At 44.0% G+C, this 21934-nt stretch overlaps 1 protein-coding gene across 1 annotated transcript in view; it reads right to left on the bottom strand.

The window, feature by feature from the left end:
• The window catches only part of ANKH (ANKH inorganic pyrophosphate transport regulator), a 138461-nt gene that overhangs the window by 46528 nt on the left and 69999 nt on the right, over positions 1-21934 (bottom strand). Inside the window, exons 2-4 of the mRNA XM_024741731.1 lie at positions 14242-14458; positions 5294-5412; positions 1920-2003 (exon numbers count right to left, since the gene is read on the bottom strand). Coding sequence (XP_024597499.1) covers positions 1920-2003; positions 5294-5412; positions 14242-14458 — 420 coding nt within the window. The remainder of the gene's footprint in view (positions 1-1919; positions 2004-5293; positions 5413-14241; positions 14459-21934) is intronic.

Below are 21934 nucleotides of genomic sequence, written 5' to 3'. Positions count from 1 at the left end.
TGACTATTACAATAATGGTGACACAGAAAAGCATGGCGTGTTGGAACCAAAGCAAGAGGGTTTTTTTGTATTATGATGGGAAATTAATTAGCTTAGTAAAAGTTTTTCAAACTGGGAGTTGCCACTGAAATTCAAGGCATTATAAATTCTTTTCATTTTATCATTGGTGATTATTACTCCCTATCTATCTATGCTGAGGTGGTATTTCAAAGGACTTTGCCTAGGATCTATTTATTCATTACCAAGTCTGGTAATTAACAAATGCTTTCAAGTAATGAGAGGACTGAAGCTGGGGGTGGGAGGGGAAGCAGAAGACTTAAGAACAAACATTGAATTTATTCCCCCAACCAAATTGCGGCAGGAACTCCAACTATAAGGTTTAAAACAGAAACTTCACCAGGAAAAGCCCAAGGCCAGATGGCACCTGAATCCAGCTTCCATCGCCCCTACCAACGAGTTATGTTTATTCCGAGCTTTTGAGCCCTCCCAACAGGCAGCGGCCAGGACCAGGTTTGCTTTTGAGATAACACATCTACAAATGCTCACTGAGTTGCTGATGCTAATGATAAAAATAAGAGCTGTTTCCTTAATTTCAAATTAAGTGATTAGAGTGAACAAGGCAGTTTCGTTCATCCCTCAGAGGATGAAGTAAAAGTGAGACCAGGCCAAAAAATCTCTAATAACTCACCAAGAAAATTAACAAAGATATATCAAAGAATGACGTTAGCTAGTATTCAAGCATGTGTGCCTGCACACGCTCACACACACTCCTCACACACAAAATAATGTTAACAGGAAGTAATTTAAATTACTTTTAATAGTGATCCATGGAGTAAATGCAATTAATTTGGAAATTTAATTCTTGGTCTTTAGGGAGGCACTAACAGTTGAACAGTAGATTATTTCAAAAAGGTGGCTGAAAGACTAGCGTGTACAAAAGGGAAAAACCAGGAAGAAATGCGTGGACATGTTCATAGAATGGAACTGAGAATTGGGAAGGGAGCTTAGAAATCAGTCCACCTCCTTTTCCATGAAGAAATCGTTCTCCAAACCCCTGAGTGTAGGAACTAAGTCTAACTTACAGACTATGGGAATTAAATCTAATTTGCTGCTAAAATTTTTCATGGTGTCTTTGGAGGAAGAAGACAGGAAGGAGAACGGAAACCAGGGCTGGTGCCTGCCCTCAGGGAACTGGACAGAAGTATAATGTTCTCAGACGAAGCCGACTTCCTGATTCTTTCCAAATGTGAGAGAATGATGCGTGAGTGGCAGCCCCAAGTGACAACAACATTTAAGAATAATTCCTAGGGCTTCCCTGGTGGCGCAGTGGTTGAGAGTCTGCCTGTCGATGCAGGGACACGGGTTCATGCCCCGGTCCGGGGAGATCCCACATGCCGCGGATCGGCTGGGCCCCTGAGCCGCGGCCGCTGAGCCTGCATGTCCGGAGCCTGTGCTCCGCAACGGGAGAGGCCACAACAGTGAGAGGCCCGCATACGGCAAAAAATAAAAATAAAATAAATAAAAAATAAATAAAGAATAATTCCTAGGAGCATTTTCTAGAAACTAGCACCTAGTGACTCGGCCACACAGAGGTCCATGTGTGCACAGCCACCCTGTGACCACCCACTAGCTTTGACTTCAGAGTCATTTCACGTGCAAGTGCCTTAACAATAAAGGGCAAAACCTCTGATGGTAAATTTAAGTTCCTAAACACCCATTCCTGCAAGATCTTACACGCTTGTATCATGGGGGGGGTTCCATTTTCTCATTCATTTAAGCATTTATGGAAGTCCACGTTTGATTTGAGTAATGCAGGGATGCTCGCGGAGCGGATGGTTGGAAATGAGGCATCAGCCGGTTCTGTCCATCACCTGAAAGGGGCTCTGAGCAGCTCTGATGGACACACGAACCACATTTACCTGAGCTATGACGTCTGAGATTGAGGCACATCCGACCAGGAAACTGTATTTGTGTTTTAAGAGAATGCCAGCATGGGTCCATGCCTGCCAGGAAGGAGAGAATAGGGTATGAGATACACCTTTGGGATTAGGTTATTTCTGGTCGTTATGAGTCCCTGGGCATTCCTGAAATAGAATAGAAACGCACCCCCCAACCTTAGTAGCACAGGTTTCATAAATCTTTGATTGGTAAAATGACTGTAACTTAGCCTGGTGGCTAGGACCACATGAGACTTAAGTGGAACCAATGACTGCACAGTGTTTATTTGGTACCAGTTCTATGCAGACTAGTGTACTGGTTTGTGTGCTTGGCAGGAAACCTGGCTGAATACCAGGAATGGGGGACCAGTGGGAGTCACAAGGCACAGCGTTCTCCATCCGTGAATCATGTTCTAATGAGGGCTCTAAACTGGATCCGAGTTACTACCGTCATTGCAGGCACTTGCTGACTGATCAGGGTTCTACTGTTTCCTTCTCTTTAAGTTTGGGCAGGATCCGATCTGTCACTTCGTGCCTTTGAGGAAAATTAAGAGGAAGGTCCTCCGAGGGTTACAGACAATGAAAGTTCCAGGGGATGGCAGGTTTGGAGAAGGTTTGAAGTTCAAAGTAGGATCCGCTTAAGCATCATCCTTCTAACCAGTAAAGGATGACCTGAACTGACAAAGAAATAACATTTCACGCGAGCTAAACATAATTAGACAAGTATGACTCATTTCCTAGGTCTGTGTCAAGACTTTATAGCTGCTGCTACATCTACTTCCTCCTCAGCTTGTAGGGCCAAAGGTGCTAAATGTGAAAAGAAATGCAAAGTGTAAATAACATTTGCAAATTGTGGCTTGTAGGCTACCTTTGTTGACCAAAAGCTGTCTGGACGATAAGCTTTGTGATTTGCAAATATTATCTCTCCAACAAATACATCAGGGCCATGCTGCAAGGTGTGTGTGTGTGTGTGTGTGTGTGTGTGTGTGGGTGTGTGTGTGTGTGTGGGTGTGTGTGTGTGTGTGTGTGTGTGTGTGTGTGTTTGCGGTGATGATATGTATTATTTTGGTTTTTATTAGCAATCTCTTACTACTGGGCCTTTTGGGGGAGTTGAGAGATGAAACATGGAAGAAAAGGGTGTCCATCACAGATGTTCTGGTGTTAGACTGGGCTTTGGAAACTTCCGTGGCAAATAAACAAAGAAGGGAAGTGGAACACAGGGCACTAAAGAGTCTGTGAGTCACTTTTAGTCCTGAGTTCCCCGAGTTCACTGTATAATTGTAATCCTTCTATGTGCTTACACAGTCCCAGTACAGATAGGAGGGCAGGCATTAGAGCAGAATCATGGACTCTGCTGAAGAAGCTGGGCTTTTACTCTCTTAGGTTGTGAAAAAGGTCACTCCATTCAATTCTCTCACTGCTCTGAAAGCACTGTGGTACTACCTCAGTCCAGCCTGGGTCCTGTGGGGAATCCGGTTCTACATACTCCAAACCCTTGGCTGTTTTCTTTTTGGGGTAGGGGGTATGGGAGCGGGGGGTATGCATCAACTACCAGAGTAAACACACCTGGTGATAAGCAAGAAAAAGAAAATCCAGGTACAAGTGTTCCAGTGGCCAAATTCTCCACCTAAAGTGATGTCACGACAACTAAAAATCAGGACCTCCGGTGGAAACTAAGGGTTTAATATCTAAGGTTCCCTGGCCCACCAGTAGGAAGCTGTCAGATTCAAGAAGGCTGCCCCCGTAACCCTGCTACAGGCACATTAAGACTTCTGATGACATCTGAGAGGATGGACCACATACATTTTTACATTGCATCGTTCCTCTGAGGACTGGGGGCTAATGCCATACCTCAATGCCTCCATTCATCTCACACGTCTAATGTATATAGAACTGGAGGTAAGGAGTGGTAGAAAAACCTATATAGATTATCATATGTTAAAGTCTCCTTCCAAGGGTAATTTAAAGTGGAGCCCAAAGAAAAGGTTTATTTTCTAGCATTAGACATTGTGGGAAATATGTAAATATATATATTTGGCTAAGTCTCTTTTATATCTATAACACAGATGAATAGGAAAAAAGCATTCTCTGAGAACTCTTCAGTATCGGAACAAAGAATTTAATCTATGGAAGTCAGCCACCCTTAGCTAATCTAGCAAAGCTGGCTATTAAAGTAATAAAATCCTATCAGTATGTTCAAGCGAGTCTTATTCTAAAAAGCTTTGGGTGCTTATACCACGCAAGTGGTAAGTTTATCTGAAAGCGATTCTGATCCCTTGATCCTGAATATATCAGAAAGGAATTTATATTTGAATCAATTTTTCAGACAAGCTCTCTTGCCTACTGCCAGAACTTGTGGCAAATATAGATAATTCTCATAAAATAAACTGAAAAGATGGACTGGTTAAAAGTCAGTGGGCAGCTGGAGCCCTTCTGCACTGCTGGCGGGGATGTAAAATGGGGCAGCTGCTGCTGAACTCAGTATGACGGGTCCTCAAAAAATTAAAAACAGAATTACCATGTGACCCAGCAATTCCACTTCTGGGTGTATACCCAAAAGAATTAAAGCAAGGACTCAAAGGGGTGTCTGCACACTCATGTTCACAGCGGCATTATGCATAGTAGCCAAAAGGTGGCAGTAACCCTGGTGTCCACTGATGGATGAAAGGGTAAACCAAATGTGGCTTACACATACAAGGAATACCGTTCAGCCTTAAAAAGAGGGACATTCTGACACATGCTACGACATGCATGAACCTTGAAGACATTTTGCTAAGTGAAATAAGCCTGTCACAAAAGGACAAATATTGTACGATTCCACTCATGAGGTACCGAGAACAGTCAAGTCCATAGAGACAGAAGTAGAGTGGTGGGAGCCAGGGGCTGGGAGTTAGTGTTCAATGGGGCAGAGACTCAGCTGGGAAGATGGAGAGGGCCGAGGGTGGATGGCGGTGACGGGAGCACGACGATGTGAATGCACCTAATGCCACTGAAGTGGGCGCTTAAAAATGGTTAAGATGGGAAGTTTTATGTTATATGTATATTATCACAATCGGAAAAAAAATGTGGGCAGTGAAGACAGCCTCAGATGCGTTGGTCATTTCCTGGGGGGAATAAGTGGAGCCATTTCCACTTCTGGGTTGCTGGGGGCTGGAGGAGGGGAGGGTGGGGAGGCAGTGTTTAATGGGAATAGAGTCAGTATCCCAAGATGAAAAGAGTTCTGAAGAGTCACAGCAACGTGAATATACTACCTGCCATTGAACTGTACACATAAAAATGGTTAAAATGGTGAAGTTTAGGTTATGTACTTTTTACCATAAGTTTTTTAAACAGTGCCAACGATCTTCTCTACTCACCATTGCATCCATAAAAGGGAAGGCAGCAAGATACAGGAAGGCCCTTCTCGTCTTGTTCCCCACTGACTCATCCACATGGTGCAACTTATTGATGATGTAGTAGCCTAGGTCACTATATGCTGCAGAAGGTAAAACAAAACCAAACAAAACATGGCGATATTTAGAAAACATTATCCTCATAAGCTTTTTATCTCAAAAGTTCTTTTTAAAATAAATTTATTTATCTTATTTTATTTATTTTGGGCTGCGTGGGGTCTTTGTTGCTGCCCGCGGGTTTTTCTCTAGTTGTGGCGAGTGGGGGCTACTCTTCATTGCGGTGGCTTCTCCTGCTGCGGAGCACGGGCTCTAGGCGCGCAGGCTTCAGTAGTTGTGGCATGCGGGCTCAGTAGTTGTGGCTCGTGGGCTCAGTAGTTGTGGCTCAAGAGCGCAGGCTCAGTAGTTGTGGCGCACAGGCTTAGTTGCTCCGCGGCATGCGGGATCTTCCCGGACCAGGGCTCGGACCCATGTGCCCTGCATTGGCAGGCGGATTCTTAATCACTGTGCCACCAGGGAAGCCCTCAAAAGTTTAAAAACAATTTTAAATATAATATTTGGGTTTTGGTACAAAAATTAGAAAATTCAGATGAGCAAAAAGAAGAAAATCATCTATAGTCTCATTCATCCCTCTGCCCAGAAGGGGTCACAGTTGACACTCTAGGTTCTAATTGCCCAGTTCTTTTACAGGTGTGTGTGGTGGATTATGCGTGCGTGTTTTAACATAATAATGGGATAACATACCTTTCAATAAAAATGTTAAAGCTAGCTTTTCCCTGTTTGTCATTCCTTTTGTATCACTTTTTTTGGGAGGAGGGTGGTAACTGTGGGTATAGTCTCCCCAGTGGAAAAATCCTATCTCTGTGCTTTCCAAGTCCCTCCAACATGAGGACCTGTGACCAGTGTGTGACTGGAACATAATGGGCCTTAACCAACGCAGGCTGAATGAATGTGTTGGTGCCAAAGGGAGAGAAAGGAAGAAAGGGAAAGGTCTCCTAGTGTCTGCTAAGCGTTCTGGCAGACACTGTTAGTAAAGGTTAAATACCACATTTAGCTATTCGCTACCTCACTGATACCATGTTTAGACTGTATAGGAAAACAATGGTCTTTGTGTTTTCACAGTGCTCTAACAGTAGTGCCCCCGCTGTGTTCATTCTTTTATGAATATGAATATCCATGCACTTGACAACTGCAGAAGATGCTTTGAAATCAGAAAGGAGATAAAATTTAGTGTCTCTCACTTTGTGAAATAATAAGAATCCCTTCTCCCATCTCAAAGTTTGGGGGACGACTTATTACCATATAAACTGGTAAAAAGAAATAATCCTCCATCCTCTGTCGGGATTAGTCTGGAATTATGGGGATGTTGGATTAAGTGTGCTCTTCAGGATGATATCCAAGTTGTTTAAATGTCTATAACTAGAAATCTCAGCGAGGGTAGAGGTACAAGTAAGTGATTTCAAGGGGTAGGGGGCTGGAATGGCTAAGACATCCAGCATGCAATGCTGGTGGGACAGGCAAATGCAGGAGAGGAGGGCCCAGTCCTCCCAGGAAGGGCAGAGGTGGAAACCAAGAGGCGAGCTGCCAGGTGAGCCCAGGTGGCAGGTGTGGAGCGTGGCGGGACCAGCAAAACCACTGAGGCAGCAAGAAGAGAAATCCAGGAGGGAGGGTGGCACTTGGCAGAAAGAGAAAAGACTGGGGAAATGGGATTAGTTACGGCCAGGGACAAGGAAGGCAGCTGTGATGTCCTGCTTGGATCAGAAGGCACGTGGGTGACCTGATCCTGGAAAGCAGGAGGAAGCCCTCCAGCCCGACTTGGCAGCGAGGTGAGAAGTGCATTCAGACCTGAGATTAGCTGGTGAAACACAAAGCCGGGATAAAGATGTTGCTGGATCACACACACAGCTTACTTTGGGTGCCGAGATTTGGAAATCGTGGCTGCTGTTGGTTTGTACACTCCTTTTCATTCAGTCAAGTTCACTGCGCTGAGACCTGCGCAGAGATGGTCCTGACCCGGCCCACCCCACCGCCCCTCCCAGCAGAGACCGCTGGCAATAGTAAAGGCGGCCACGCTGGGCGAGCAGAGCAATGCCAAGTGCACGAGTCTGGGGCTGGCTCTGAAGAGCTCAGGAACTAACATTCCCTGGTAAAGGTTAGCGCAAATACAAACGCCAGGTGACTGGACTGGACTGGATGGCTAAAGCTGGGCCCTTGAGATTAGAAAAGGCTGTGATCCGGAGGGCAATGTATGGGTTGACCTGTGTCCCCGCACAATTCATTTGCTGAGTCTTTAGTCTCCAGGACCTCAGAAGGTGATCTTATTTGACAACCAGGTCATGGCAGGTATAATTAGCTGAGATGGGGTCACGCTGGAGAAGAGTGGGCTCTTGGTGTCCTTCTCAAAAGGGGGAATTTGGACACAGAGATAGACACACACAAGGAGAAGCCCATGAAAACATGAAGGCAGAGATCGGGGAGATGCTTCCACAAGCCAAGGGACAGCGCACGTTGCAAACCACTGGAAGCTGGAGAGGGGCCTGGGACAGACTCTCCATCACGGCCTCAGACGGAACCAACCTCACTGCCACCACCTCGACCTTCCAGCCTCCAGACCGTGAGACCACACACTTCTGCTGTCTGTGTTGCTCTGTTAGGACAGACCTAGCAAAACTCATACAGGTGTCTTCTAGGAAGGGGAGAATTATTTTCCCGTGAGTCTCTGGGGTAATGGCAGGAAAAGAAGGGACGTGTGAATTTGAACAGCTGAGAGCAGGGCGTGCAGTTTGCTCACGTGGCCTGAGTGTATAGGGATCAGTATAACTAAGCTTCTCTACTTCTGTGAATATACCTAAGCGTACCAACTTATTACACTATTTTAACTAAAACATCAAAAATAGTGCCTTTATGTAGAGCAATGAAGAGCTGACATCTAAAGTTTAACAGGGTCTGAAGGACTGCTGGGTGCTGAGCTCGACCAAGCCTCTGACTCTGCCAGGATGTTTCCCCCACCTCACCCCCCTGCTTTGTTCAGTCTGCAGCTCCAGGGTCCCCAGGTGCCAGGGGTACTTTGAGACCAATGGGCCCAAGGATGCTTTTGCGTCTTTTTACTTCTTGTCCTCCTTTAGCTACTAGAGAAAAACTTTGGAGGCCAAGGGAAGAAGCTTTCTTCCCGACTTTCTTCCTTCCTTTTACTCCTCCCATATGTAGTAGAAGAGTCTGGTTATAACTATAAATGTTGTTTCCACCCTGTGAGCTGGGAGAGTAAAATCCCAGCGGCTGTTTTCCACCCAGTATCGCCTCACCCTCCCCTCCCGTGTCCCAGAGCTGTTTCTGGCTGGAGGTATAGGCTGGGGATAATTTGTTTAAAGCACTTTGCATAGAGTCTATAATTACCAGGCTAGCTGCATTAATGACATTTAGTAACCTTCAACTTCTATAAGCTGCCTTACCAAGACTCTTCTGAAATAGCTCATAGTCCTTGTGAAAAGTAGAACATTAGAAAGAAAAATTAAGCAAGGTTTTTGAATAGATGTAAATGGAGTTCATGGTCTGGCTGCAGCAGGAGGACACAGACTTAACCTATTTACAGGTAGACAGCTTTGAGCTGCCCAAACAAGAAGCAGGAAGGGCCATTCAAATCCCTAGCTCCTCTGACCTCAGAATTATTTTCCCGTGAGACTCTGGGGTAATGGAGCGATGGACCTTTCCAGAATCACTGGTTCTCAAACTTGTTCATCCAGAGTCGCCAGCACTTGTTGCAAAATGCCATGAAATTTCGTATTAATCAAAATAAGCCTCATTGCCTATAATTTTCCCATGGGAATTGAAGAAAAAGCCCTCTTTCCATTTTTAGTAAAAGAATAATATGTGCATTTCCAAGGGGCAAATTTGGGAGCTCTTATTCTGATTCTAATTCCTTAGTTCCCATGTTTAAAAGTCTCACAAGTGCTACGGATCGACCCACTGTGTTCTGTTTACCAAGGCTCCTGCAACTTGGGTATCTTGAGCCAGGCTCCAGGTACACGTAGAATAGATATCAACTTTCTGGCCAGTGGATCTCTAGATTTCAAGTCTGTCAGTCCAACACAATTCCAAGTGTCTACTCATTTGGTTAATTGCATAAAGTTTGGGTGGTACATTTTCTGGAGCCATCTTTTCCTCACCATCTGCACCATACATTCCTGGGGAAGTGCCTGTGTGATCAGTGGGACCCACTCCAGCCATGTGCAAACGTCTGGGGAAATCCATAACCATGTGCAAATCTCTCAAGGATGAGAGAATGCATGGCTTACCAGTCTGGTCCAAAAAGAGAAAAAAATCAGAGAAAATGAATATGAACCACAAGAAAAAACATTATTTACAGCAAATGTAATAAAAAGGACCTAGTGAAAGTTCTCTCCTTTATTGGGACAAACACAATAACAGTTGACCCTACAAAGGAGTTTTTGGTCCTCTCTGACCTGAGTCTACCTCTAATGTCTCACTGTGATCAGTAAATGGATGCCCAGATGTGACACCAGGTTAGCGAAGGAAAGAAGCTACAGTTGAAACTGTTTTTTCAAAGCTGGTGACGCTTAGCTTTGAAGTTCCTTCTAAGTGAGAAGATCCTCTAGCAGTTGGTAGATTATCGGTAGATACTGAAAGTTTGAAATGTCAAAGTTCATCCAGATTGGGAAAAAAAAAATCTAAGATAGAGATCATGCTGGGAATCAGGATTTCTCCAATGGCTGGAGATGCCATGCAATACACAAACTTAAAAAAAATATATCTTAAGAGTACCTTGCCCCAGCACTAGTTCATAATCCAGGAGATTATGCAGACTGACAAAATATATTGAACTTCTCTAAATATTAAAAATTTCTTTAGAGACCATAATGTTATCAAGCAGTAAATAAGAATATACAGATCTTCCTTGTTGTTAAAGCTGTATTAAACATACTTACATGAACACTAGACTCAATCTGCTTTATTCAATATAGCTGTCCCTGAGATGTCACAAAAAAATTTTCACTGGTGTCAAAGGCTCTCCAAGGGACCCAGCTACAGCCGCAAAAGCCCTCCCTGCTGGTCCTCTTTCTACTTTGCCCTTCCCTGCTCTCCTTCCCTTTCTCTCTTCCTCTCTCCCCCTTTTCCTGTCCCTATTGCCTAACGGGCTCTTCTATAGTCTCAGGCTGCACACCTCCTTTACCTGGTTACCTGTACCCTAGCACTGGGCATCCACCCTGTTACCTGTGATATTCAACACAGAACTCATTTTCTTGCTTTATTCTCCCCTGATTCATAAATGCGTGGTGGCTGTGTGCCTCCCACTTCTTTTCTTCCCCAAGGATGAATATCTTTTATATTTATCTCACCTCTGTATCCAACTTTTGATTAGTAGGACCTGAATGACATGCACGTACTATTTGTTCAATAAGTAATTTGTTGGACCACTGATAGGACAGATGGGGATTGGACTATTTTAAAGGTGAGTTAAACAAAGGGCAATTCTTTCACTCTTGTTTAGTCAAAGCCCCCTACATTCAAAGCAGGAAGGTCAGCTCTATTAATATTAGCGGTGTGTCTGCTTAGAGTTAAACATTCATGTTAATAACATCATAAGGGGAAATGGATGAATTTTATCAGTGTTTGAGTATATCTAAAAAAAGAGAAATATTCATTAAATATACAGAAGGCATCTTGCTGGGAAAAGTAACTAATATTGTAAAGAATAAAATGAATAAACAGGTAAATTAGGAAACAAAGCAAAAAGAAACCAAGGAGTTGGCCATTAAACTGAAAAAGCATAGAACATGGTGATTTTGTTAAAACCACGAGCCTGAGGTTAGACAGAATTAACAGAAATATAATAGACCAGAAGAGTCACCATTTGTAATCTTAAGTGGCTACAGCAAAATATTCATTTAGAGCACTGGGTCAAATTCTCCACTCCATCTTGTATCAAAGATAAGGGAAAAATTAGAAAGAGTTGTGCTGGAATACAACCAACACTTTCAGAGCCAGTTAAGAGATGACCCACCCCACGAGCCTTTCAGAACCAATCCCTAAGAGAAAGAACTTCTTCCTCCTCTATGCTCTTGGATGCCCTTATATAAATGCTATGGAAAAGTTAGAAGGTCTAGATAACAGAAATAAATCTATTAAGGAGATAGGGAAATAGCACCTAAAAAGGAAAGTCTCAGGCAATTAGACTAGTTTCGCCTAAACAAAATAATATAGAGAAATTTGGTTTTAAGCCTAGGTTACTCTGGTTCCTATCTCACTCTGTGGGCTAAGCTGGTGAACGTGTAACATGCAGCTTCTTGTACTTACTCTAAGCCCTACTGAGGAGCTGTTCATGTGGGGAATACATACCCATTTCAGTATCAGGCCAAGCAAATACCATTAGGAAGACTGCCTGAGAGCAGACAATGGCTTCTTAAGTCAAATTATTTGGAATAGTTGCTTTTTTGTTTATCTATGTCACTGTTCCCTTGTCACAAGCATAGAGAGCCGAGAGCTGACTGTTAAAGTAGAAATGTCAGTGGCTGTTTCTAGCATTACTAAGACGTGAAAATGGGTTTTAGTGTCTAGTGTAGGTGACACATTGTAAAGTAGAAACTGAACGGGGGGATGTTTATGGATGGTAGGAAAATAATGTTGGAAAAGGTGAGGATGACAAGAGGGCAACATCCCACCTGGAGCTTGTGGTCAAGGTTATGGGGAAAAATTGGCAAGATCTGAGTACAGAAAAGCTTACGGGATTAGTGAAAAAAAGGAGAAAGGAAGGTGAGTAAAGATGCCTGATGCAGCAGACAGCAGAAGGCAAGAGAAGAATCAAACCATTAGGCGGAAAATTGAAATGAGGCCAACAAACTAGAAGAGGGAAAATCATTAAAATCTGAGTTTTAAGTCTTTGAAAGAAATTGATATTGCTTTCTTAGTAACTGTAGAAAGCATTTGTTTGTTGGAAGGAAAAGAAGTGATAATTGTAAAAATATCAACAGTGGTAAAAGCAATTGTTAAATATATCTGGGATGTAGAACCATTTTGGTTCAAATGTAAGATTTTATGATTCCATTTTAAAATTGAAAAACTTGCATTTAACTTGGAAAATGACTTTGATTTTTATTTCAGTGACCAAATGTCCCTCCCAACAGTGTCAATAACACAGTACACTCAAGTTTTCCTTAATTACTGACATCTGGTAATTAGCTATTAGCCCCAAAATCTCATTTGAGCATGACTAAAACAGGGAATGTTGGGTTTATTTGGAAGTAAGTAGCTAAAAAGAAACTAATTTATCTTCCTTTTTAGGCAAAAATTTATTTAGACCCACTCATTGCACATATGGAATTTTCTCAAGTACGTATACCATCTATGAAAATGGCCCAGATCAAATGTAGCTGCAGAAGTTTTCTTTAAAACTCAGCAGATAAGTTAGTATTCAGGGTTTAAGTTAAGGGAAAGAAAGGCATCTCCTCTCTGTCCCATGCCCCGAAGCTCTGAGCCCCAATGAAATGACCAATGGCAACACTTTGCCTGGATACTTGGCCCATGAGAAGCATCCTCTCACCCACATTGTTCTTAGCACAAAATCCTATGTTGTATTTAAAAGGAAGACCACAGGGGCTTCCCTGGTGGCGCAGTGGTTGGGAGTCCACTTGCCAATGCAGGGGACACGGGTTCGTGTCCCGGTCCGGGAAGATCCCGCATGCCGCGGAGCGGCTGGGCCCGTGAGCCATGGCCGCTGAGTCTGTGCGTGGCGGGAGAGGCCACAACAGTGAGAGGCCCGCGTACTGAAAAAAAAAAAAAAAAAAGGAAGACCACAAAGGCCTCAGTCTATTTACTTTTAGATTCACAATTATATGAGTAAACATGAGTTGACATCTGAGTACACTGTAAATGGTTTGGGTTAATCTCCTGGCTCTTCATTCACCACGGACATTCATGGTTCTCATACAACCAGCGCCAATTTGAAGACACGCAATGGGTTTGTGAAGTGTTGTTCACAGGCTTTTTGTAACTGGGTTCAGTAGGTGTGCCATTCAATTTTTATGCCAGGTAAGCTGAGCTGTTTTGAAGCCAAGGGGCTCTGAGATCATGCCCTTAGGGTTTTTTATCACCACCAAGAAGGCAGCAGAAGTAGAACTCCAGCTCTAAAGGAAGGGGCTTTCCTAGGTCTTGGTGAAACCGTAGGCCAGTCACTGTGCGTGATAAAATGTTCTTGTTTCATGGAAAGAATGTTATGCCCAGAGTATTGAGTCTCATCTGAAATAGAAACATGGGGCCCTAAAAGGAGATAATTTTAATACATAAAACAATCTCATTGGTTTTCACCGCTGATAAGAATTAATCCTGAATAACACTCATTCTATTTTCATTCTTAAGATTGAGTCTGATAAGATGAACGCCAAGGTCCTACTGTACAGCACAGGGAACTATATTCATTATCTTCTAATAAACGATAGTGGAAGAGAATCTGAAAAAGCACGTATCTATATACTGCATATATATGATATACATATATGGATGTATATAGCTGAATCACTGTGCTGTACGCCTGCAACTAACACATTATAAATCAACTATACTTCAATTAAAAAAGAAAAGAGTAAGTAATGTCTGTCTCTAACAAAAGCACCTGACATTTTTTTGACCTTACTGAAGGCTAATCCTAGATCTGCTCACCTGTTAATGAAACTCCTTCCTCACTGACTAGGGTTTGGGAACCAGAGACATACAGCTTGCCAGACAAAGGACATTTTCTTTTCTTGACCTAGGAGCACAAACTCCATTCCTTCCATCCCTTAAAATTGTCTTGATATTTAACAATTATGGAAGAAATCATTTACTACAATAAATACACAAAAATGAATTAAGAGGAAGAAGGAATTGGCCAAGCTAGATTCTTAAGGGATGGCCAACAGCCTTACCTATGAGGGTGTGGAAGACAGCGGCTATGGCACCAGCCACCACCATGCACAGGACAGCTTTGGTCCTATCCCGCTTGCTGTTCACAAACACCAGGCCCACATTCTTGAAGTCACTCATGGGCCCCGTGAAGAACTTCATTAAGGAGTAGGCCAGCCCATAGCTGGCCAGCATCTCCACTGCATCTTCCTTGACAGCTGCAATGCCCCGGTTCAAGGCCTGTGGAGGGAAGAAACCCGCAAACAGCGTTAGGAATGGTGTCTTGGGGCTTCCGTGGTGGCGCAGTAGTTAAGAATCCGCCTGCCAATACAGGGGACACGGGTTCGAGCCCTGGTCCGGGAAGATCCCACATGCCACGGAGCAGCTAAGCCTGTGCGCCACAACTACTGAGCCTGCGCTCTAGAGCCCGCGAGCCACAACTACTGAGCCTGTGCTCTAGAGCCCGTGCTCCGCGACAAGAGAAGCCACCACGATGAGAAGCCACTGCAATGAGAAGCCCACGCACCACAACAAACACCCAACACAGCCAAAAATAAATAAATAAATAAGAAACGCCGTCTTATATCTCCTACAAGAAAACTCAGCAGGTCATGTTTCCATAGGCACTCTAAGCAGCTTATAGGGCAAATCTCACTGTAATTTGATAAAGGTTATTAGTTTTCATTTTCATCCATATTAGCTTCATTTTGAAATATCTTCTTGTGGGGGAGATAGCTGTCCGCTGGGGTGAAAGTAATAGAAAAAAACCCAACAAGTATTTTATGTTAATATCAGAAAATAATTCGGAGAAGTTCTGGTTAAAAGGTTAACATGTTAAATTTTATTTGTAGGCTGAACCTACAGAATAGCAACAGGCATTCTGGAAATGGGTCAGCCACTTTATATGGAGTAGGTGATGGTTTCTCTTTTCCTTTAAGGAAGGGGTGTGTGTGTGTGTGTGTGTGTGTGTGTGTGTGTGTGTGTGTGTGTGTGTGAAATACTAGGTATCTGTTATGTATGTATCCTTCACAGCATAAAGTAAGTTCTATGCTATGAAAATAGGTATTGAAGGAAATTATTATACAATCAAGGGATGCTATTCACCTGATTCTTACTGTATCTTAACTTGAAATAGATTCATGATCTCTGTGCAGACAAACAGGAAAAGAAAATCTTTAAACCAAATACACCATTTTGAATAATAAGATGTGGTCATAGAATATGCTGTTTTAACCATCCTCCATGAGGGACCCTCTGAGGTACTGGTGGCCTTGTCAGGACGGCATTTCCAAACTAACTTTCCCACCTAGTAGACAATAAAGTAGACTGGAGGTAGTGGGAATGGGATGTCCAGGAAGAAGAACTTTATTTTTAAAATGTCCCCAGTACATCGCCTCTGTCTTTAGGCACAGGCAACTGACTGGGCAGGAGAGTCAGCTTTCTGTATAGTAATACACTTTTAATTCGTTAATTTATTTTTATTGAGGTATAGGTGATTTACAGTGTTGTGTTAGTTTCTGGTGTACAGCAAAGTGATTCAGTTGTACATATGTGTGTATATATATATATTTTTCAGATTCTTTTTCATTATAGGTTATTACAAGGTATTGAATATAGTTCCCTGTGCTATACAGTAGGACCTTGTTGGTTATCTATTTTATATATAGTGGTGTGTATCTGCTAATCCCAAATGCCTTAGTTATCTCTCTTCCCCCTGCCTTTCCCCTTTGGTAACCATGTTTGTTTTCTAAGTCTGTGAATCTGTTTCTGTTTTGTAAGTAAGTTAATTTGTGTTATTTTTTTAGATTCCACATAGAAGTGATATCGTACGGTATTTGTCTTTCTCTGCCTTACTTCACTTGGTATGATCATCTAGGTCCACCTATGTTGCTGCAAATGGCATTATTTCATTCTTTGTTGCGAAGCCAAGCTAGCTGACACAGGGGTATAAAAGGTCACCTCCACTGCCTCACTGTGGGACTGATCACGCTGGTCCAATTCATGCTCCAGAGCTCCCCATGGGATCAGGTGGAAGCTAGTCTCCAGTGGAGACCACATCCTTGTTTAATTTTTCCCCACTGCCCACTGCTTCCTTCTCCCCTTCTCCGGAGAGAGCACACACTCAATAAATCACTTGCACAAGAATTTCCCAACACAGGTTCTGCTTCCAGAATCCCCAGCTCAATACAACTTCTAATTACGTTTCTCTCAGACATAGAGAACAGTGCATGGTTTGTTCTTTTTCCTTCTCATCTTTCCCCAATCTATGACTGAAAACTGTTTACTTTTTATTGCTAAAATATGTGTTCGAACTTAAATGATAAAATTGTATATTAGCACAAGTTTTAAAACTATATAGGAGGGCCCCTAAATAATGTGGGATTAGTCTTTTTATATGTCTTGTGGGTAACATTTTATTCTTTGCTAAAAAGACATTAGCTCTGGCTGGGGCATCAACGGCAATGCTTTCTACTTCCACCAACTGTTCCTTGATGAAGTCCTAAACCCAGTGCTGAGGCACGAGAGCAGAAAGAAGGGCACAGGGAAGAACAGCTCTGTCAGCAAGACTCGGTGTGAAAACTCCACTGAGCTCAACAATTATGGTAATTTGAGGAAAGAGCACAGGATTTAGAGCCAGGCAGACTTGACTAGATCCGCTTCTACCACTTAACTACTGAGTGGCCTTGGCCATGGTACTTATTCTCGCTGAAATAATGGATCTTAGATTGTCTATAAGTAGTGTACAGGGCACCACCCATGACCGGCCCAGAAAAGGCACTTGAAAGCAAGGACTTATGTCTATATTGCTTACCACTGTACCCCTACCACCTTGCTACCTTATAAACACAAATATTTGTTGGATGAATGAATGAATTAGGTATTTTCTGCCAGGAATTTCAATGTTGATACTAATTTGTATGCACTTTAAGCAAATCACATTTTGATTGTAAGATGAAGATGTTATTACTTGTAAGATTTACTCTTAACATTTTTATTGGCCAAATTAAATGTACATTGTGATGGGAAAACATATCCTGATTTCAAGAAGCATTAAAATGCAAGAAAAAAGAGCTTTAGAACTGAGGAGACATGCTATATTAATATTATTAGCCTTTTTATTATTTCCATTTTCAGTACTGCCCCCAATTTGTTCACTTCCTAATTTTATGATTTTCTTTTGATACCAGAAATATTAAGTTATTATGTAGTTGATCCTTCATTTCATGGAGTTTTTTCCCATACTTCTGGACTCTGTCATTCTTACCCATCTTTAGCTAAGGTAATTTTGTCTAGTTTATAGTTTCATTTGCACATTTAGCTTTTCACTCCTCCTGGAACTTATTCTGTGAGGTATGGCTTAAAATTCATTTTCTCATAATCGTTTACTCCTTCAACACCAGTTTGAATAAAACACCCATTGCCCACTTATTTGTGATGTTTTCTTATCAGCCATTAGTTCTTATACTTCCTTCCATCACCTATTGTTTGCTTTACCTGTCTGTCTCAATTTACTTACCCTGTTTTTCTTCATAGCATGTTCATTACCTGACATTATACTGTCTATTTACTTGTTATTTGTCTCCCTGTCTATCTTCTCCATTTGACTGTAAGCTCCAGGGCACAAAGAGAACTTTGTCTAGTTCACACCACATCTCCAGACCTAAACATGATAGGGGATCACATGATAGGTGAACGATAAGGATGAAAGAATGAAGTGAAATACACACGAACAGGATAAACATTTCCTGTGATGGGTACTGAAGAAATGAAATTAATGAGCTGGGGTTTCCTTGGAGGAGCTTATTCAGATGAACTAGACAAGGAAACCCCTTCAAAGAGGTGATATCTGAGCTGAGAGATGAAGAACGAACAGCTGTATAAAGAGCTGGAGGAAGGCACAGGCCTGCAGGAGGGCTTAGTGTTCTTAAGGAACAGAAAGGCAGCCAGTGAGAGTAGAGGGGAATAGGTGAACTTGGAAGAGAAGACAATGCTGAGGTCATTCCAGGTCACAGCAAAGAACACGGTGCTTTGTTCTAAGAGCAGTGGTAAGCCATCAAATGGTCCACGCAGAGGTGGGATAGAGGCTCCTGTTGGCTGCAGGGATGGACGTGGCCTGGAGAGGGACAGGCAGAGCAGGAAGCCAGGAGTTCTGTGGTAATCCAGGTAAGAGAAGGCGGTGGCTTGGACTAGGGGACGTAGGGAAGACGGAGAGAAGTAGATTGACTTGAGAGCTTTTTGGAGGTAATGGACTATGTGGTGGGTGTGAGGAAAAGGGAGAAATCAAAGCTGGCTGTTGACTTTTTTGGCTTGAGTCATTGGTCAAATGGTGTTGCTACTTACTGAGATGAAGGGACTGGGGGAGGGAAGGTTTGGGAGGAAAAGGCAAGACCTCCACTGAGGAGTCCCCTACTGGGTGTGAGACACCCATAGCATTCCAAACACAGAAGTCAGGTAAGATAGTTGACTAAGTGAGCCTGGTGTCCAGGGGACATCTCGGCTATGGATATTTGAAGGTCGTCAGCATACAGACAGCATTTAAAGGCAGGAGACTAAACGAGATTATCTAGACAAGGTATAGATAGAAGGGAGTCTGAGATTCAGCCCTGTAGCACCCTAGAAATAAACTTAAACATTAAGTATGTGGCAAGCCTTCCATGTTACCTGGGGGTTATAAGGATGCTGTAGTTCAGCATCCATCAGTTAGCTACTACTGTTCTGGCCACGTCACTCACAAACCCTGCTGCATCTCTAGCCAACACCAGGAAGAACAGCCACTGTGGCTGGGAAAGAGGAAGAGCTATGTCCTTGAAATTCAGCTAAGAAAGTGTCTGAGAAGTCTTTGGAATGAATTAGGCCTGGAGTCACAATTCTGTCCCAAGATTGTTCTAAGTACAGAGGTTCACCGGCTGTTCAGAGGCAAGTGTCTATCAGAGGCAAGTGTCTAAACATTCATGGGCTTTCCAGAGTAAAGACACTTTAAATTAGGGCCACATCTACCGAGACTCCAACCACTGTAAATATGAAGCTGACCTTCAAGCCCAGCCTGGTTCTGGTTCCAGATGGCATGGCACGGGGGCCTCGTCACCAAATCAGCATTCTCTGTGCTGTGGGTAGTCGTCAATATGTAATGTCTGACTTCCAAACTTATCTGGCTGCAGAAGGCTTTTCTTGGGTCCTACCTGCCTTAGTAAATCCCAGTATCTGCCAGGTTCATGGTGTTCTAATGCCTAATTTTTTCCCCCAGAAAGTCAGCAAAACTACAGGATATTAAAAAGTGAAACAAAACAAAACCCAAAAACCAAAAAACCACAGCCTCCAGGGAAATGGCTAACAAATCCCATGTGATCTCCCTGGTATGAACTGTCTTAGATCTTTAAACCCTAAAAGGGATCCTGACATTTTAAACTTGGGCTCGAGAGACCAGAAACATCTCTAACTGCCAACTGAGCATCTTTAAACCAAGAGTCACCACCTCACCTCCGTCCTGCCAATCATTTCACGCCAATGTTAACAGCGAGTGTTCCTTAACAGCTGGGCGCTGGGTGAAGTGTTGTACCTCCTCCCCTCCCCCCGCCCCAGGAGCTGGAGCGGGACCAGAAGGTGATACCCTGTCCCGGAGGGCAGGTGCTGCAGGCTGCACCGTTGATCTCCTCCTGTCCCGGAGATCTGTGAGGCTCTCTCCGCCCCTCCCCCTCTAGCTACTCTAAACGCCATTAAACTCGTCACCCTCTTGACCGCCCCATCTTCTCCCTCCTGCTGCCTGTCCTTCCTCACTCTACCCCACATGTCATAGTCATCACCTTAACCTCACCCTTGTCAGTACCCACAACTCACTGTCCGCAAATCTCTGACCTTGGATTCATCTCATTATTTATCTATTCCACTCTTATCTAGATTTGCAGACTTCTACTTGGGCTTCGGGAGCGGCTGGAATCAAATGTACAACGCAGGGTGCTGCCACTACACACTCATTGTCTCCATCCTCAACCGGGCTGTTCACTGCTCAGTTATCAGTCCATCTTCCCCACCCCTGCTCTCTGTATTCCTGGGCTGCCTCGTTTCCTCTTTCTCAGCCTCTTTCTTTCTCACCTCTTACTTCATCTGCAATATGGAATCCATCAGGTAGAAACTAAATTTCTTGTTGCTTCTCTCCCTAAAACGATCCTCCACAAAACACAGCTGCCCCAAACCCTTCTTCACCTCCTCTCTCTCGTTATGCTGGAAAGGCCAGTCTGAGCAGGGCGAGTCTAGGGCTATCCCCCTGGGTCTCTGCATTTCTGTCTCTCTGACCTTGGCAGGAGCCGCCATCTTCCTCTCCTGCTCGTCTGATCTTGGCTACTCGACGGGCTCTTTCTCATCCTCATTCTCACATGCTTAAGTCTCTTCCACGTGAAAAATAAACCTTCTCTGGCCTCCTCTCCTCCTCTTGTTCCCGCCCTCTTTCTCACCTCCCTTTCACAGATGACTTCTATAAAGTGGTACCTGTGCTCCTTATTCCCACTTTTGTTTTTCCCATCTACTGCTCCGCCTGTTAGAACAGCAGCTCCTGAAGTGCAGGAAGCCCGTCTGTGGCCCCAGAACCACAGCTCTAGCATGCTCTGGTCACATGACAGGGAGCCAGCACATAATGCTGTGTTGAACGCACCCACTGGGTTCTGGCTTCTCTGTCCGCGGCCCTCACACATGCTCTTCCTGTTAAAGCAAACGGGCACTTGCTGTCGTCGTCTTTCTGACCCCTGGGCGGATCTACCCTGTGGGCCGCTCCCTCTGTGAAACGCTGTTTCCTCCTTGGCTTCAGTGATGCTGAAGTTTCTAGGTTCTCCTCCTAGCTCTTCTGCTCCAGCTCTTTCTCCTTGATGCCTCCTCTTCCTTTGTCTCAAATATCGGTGTCCCCAGGGTTCTACCTGGGGCCCTCGCCTCCGCTCCCTCTCCCCTCTGACTCAGCAATCCCTCCCCCTCCCACAGCTTCAATTATTCCCTGTCTGCTCAGGAGTCCCTGATCCATCTCTCCAGATTTCTCAGGCTTCTCTTAAGCTCCAGACCCACCCATCTCCATCTGAGTGCCCCTATGGCACCTCACACTCCACATTTCCAAAACTGGGTTCACCATCTACTAGACTACCTGGGTTCCCACAGACCCAGCCTTCCTCTTGTGTTCCCTTTGAATGAATGCATCCCACCCAGAAGCCTGAGGATCTCCCTGGATCCCTCTCAGTCCTCATATGCACAGATTTCCTGGTCCCAAACATACTCTTTCCCTAGTCATTGTTTTTTTTTTTTGCTTGTTTTTTTAATAAATTTCATTTATTTATTTTTGGCTGTGTTGGGTCTTTGTTGCTGCGTGCGGGTTTTCTCTAGTTGCGGTGAGTGGGGGCTACTCTTCGTTGAGGTGCACGGGCCTCTCGTGGTGGCTTCTCTTGCTGTGGAGCACGGGCTCTAGAGCGCAGGCTCAGTAGCTGTGGCGCGCGGGCTTAGTTGCTCCGTGGCATGTGGGATCTTCCCGGACCAGGGCTCGAACCCGTGTCCCCTGCATTGGCAGGCGGATTCTTAACCACCGCGCCACCAGGGAAGTCCGCCTAGTCACTCTTAATCTGTCCAGTTCTCTCCAGCCCCACCACCATGCCTTGGGTCAGGTCACTCGTGGTCTTCTTGTCTCCAAGCCCTCCTTCCCTCCACACTACGGTCAGATCACAAAAGTCCAAATTCCTACAAGGG

The sequence above is a fragment of the Neophocaena asiaeorientalis genome, unplaced genomic scaffold, assembly GCF_003031525.2.
Source record: "Neophocaena asiaeorientalis asiaeorientalis breed wild unplaced genomic scaffold, Neophocaena_asiaeorientalis_V1.1 scaffold10, whole genome shotgun sequence".
Classification (NCBI taxonomy): domain Eukaryota; kingdom Metazoa; phylum Chordata; class Mammalia; order Artiodactyla; family Phocoenidae; genus Neophocaena; species Neophocaena asiaeorientalis.
This window is presented reverse-complemented; position numbering and strand designations above follow the sequence as displayed.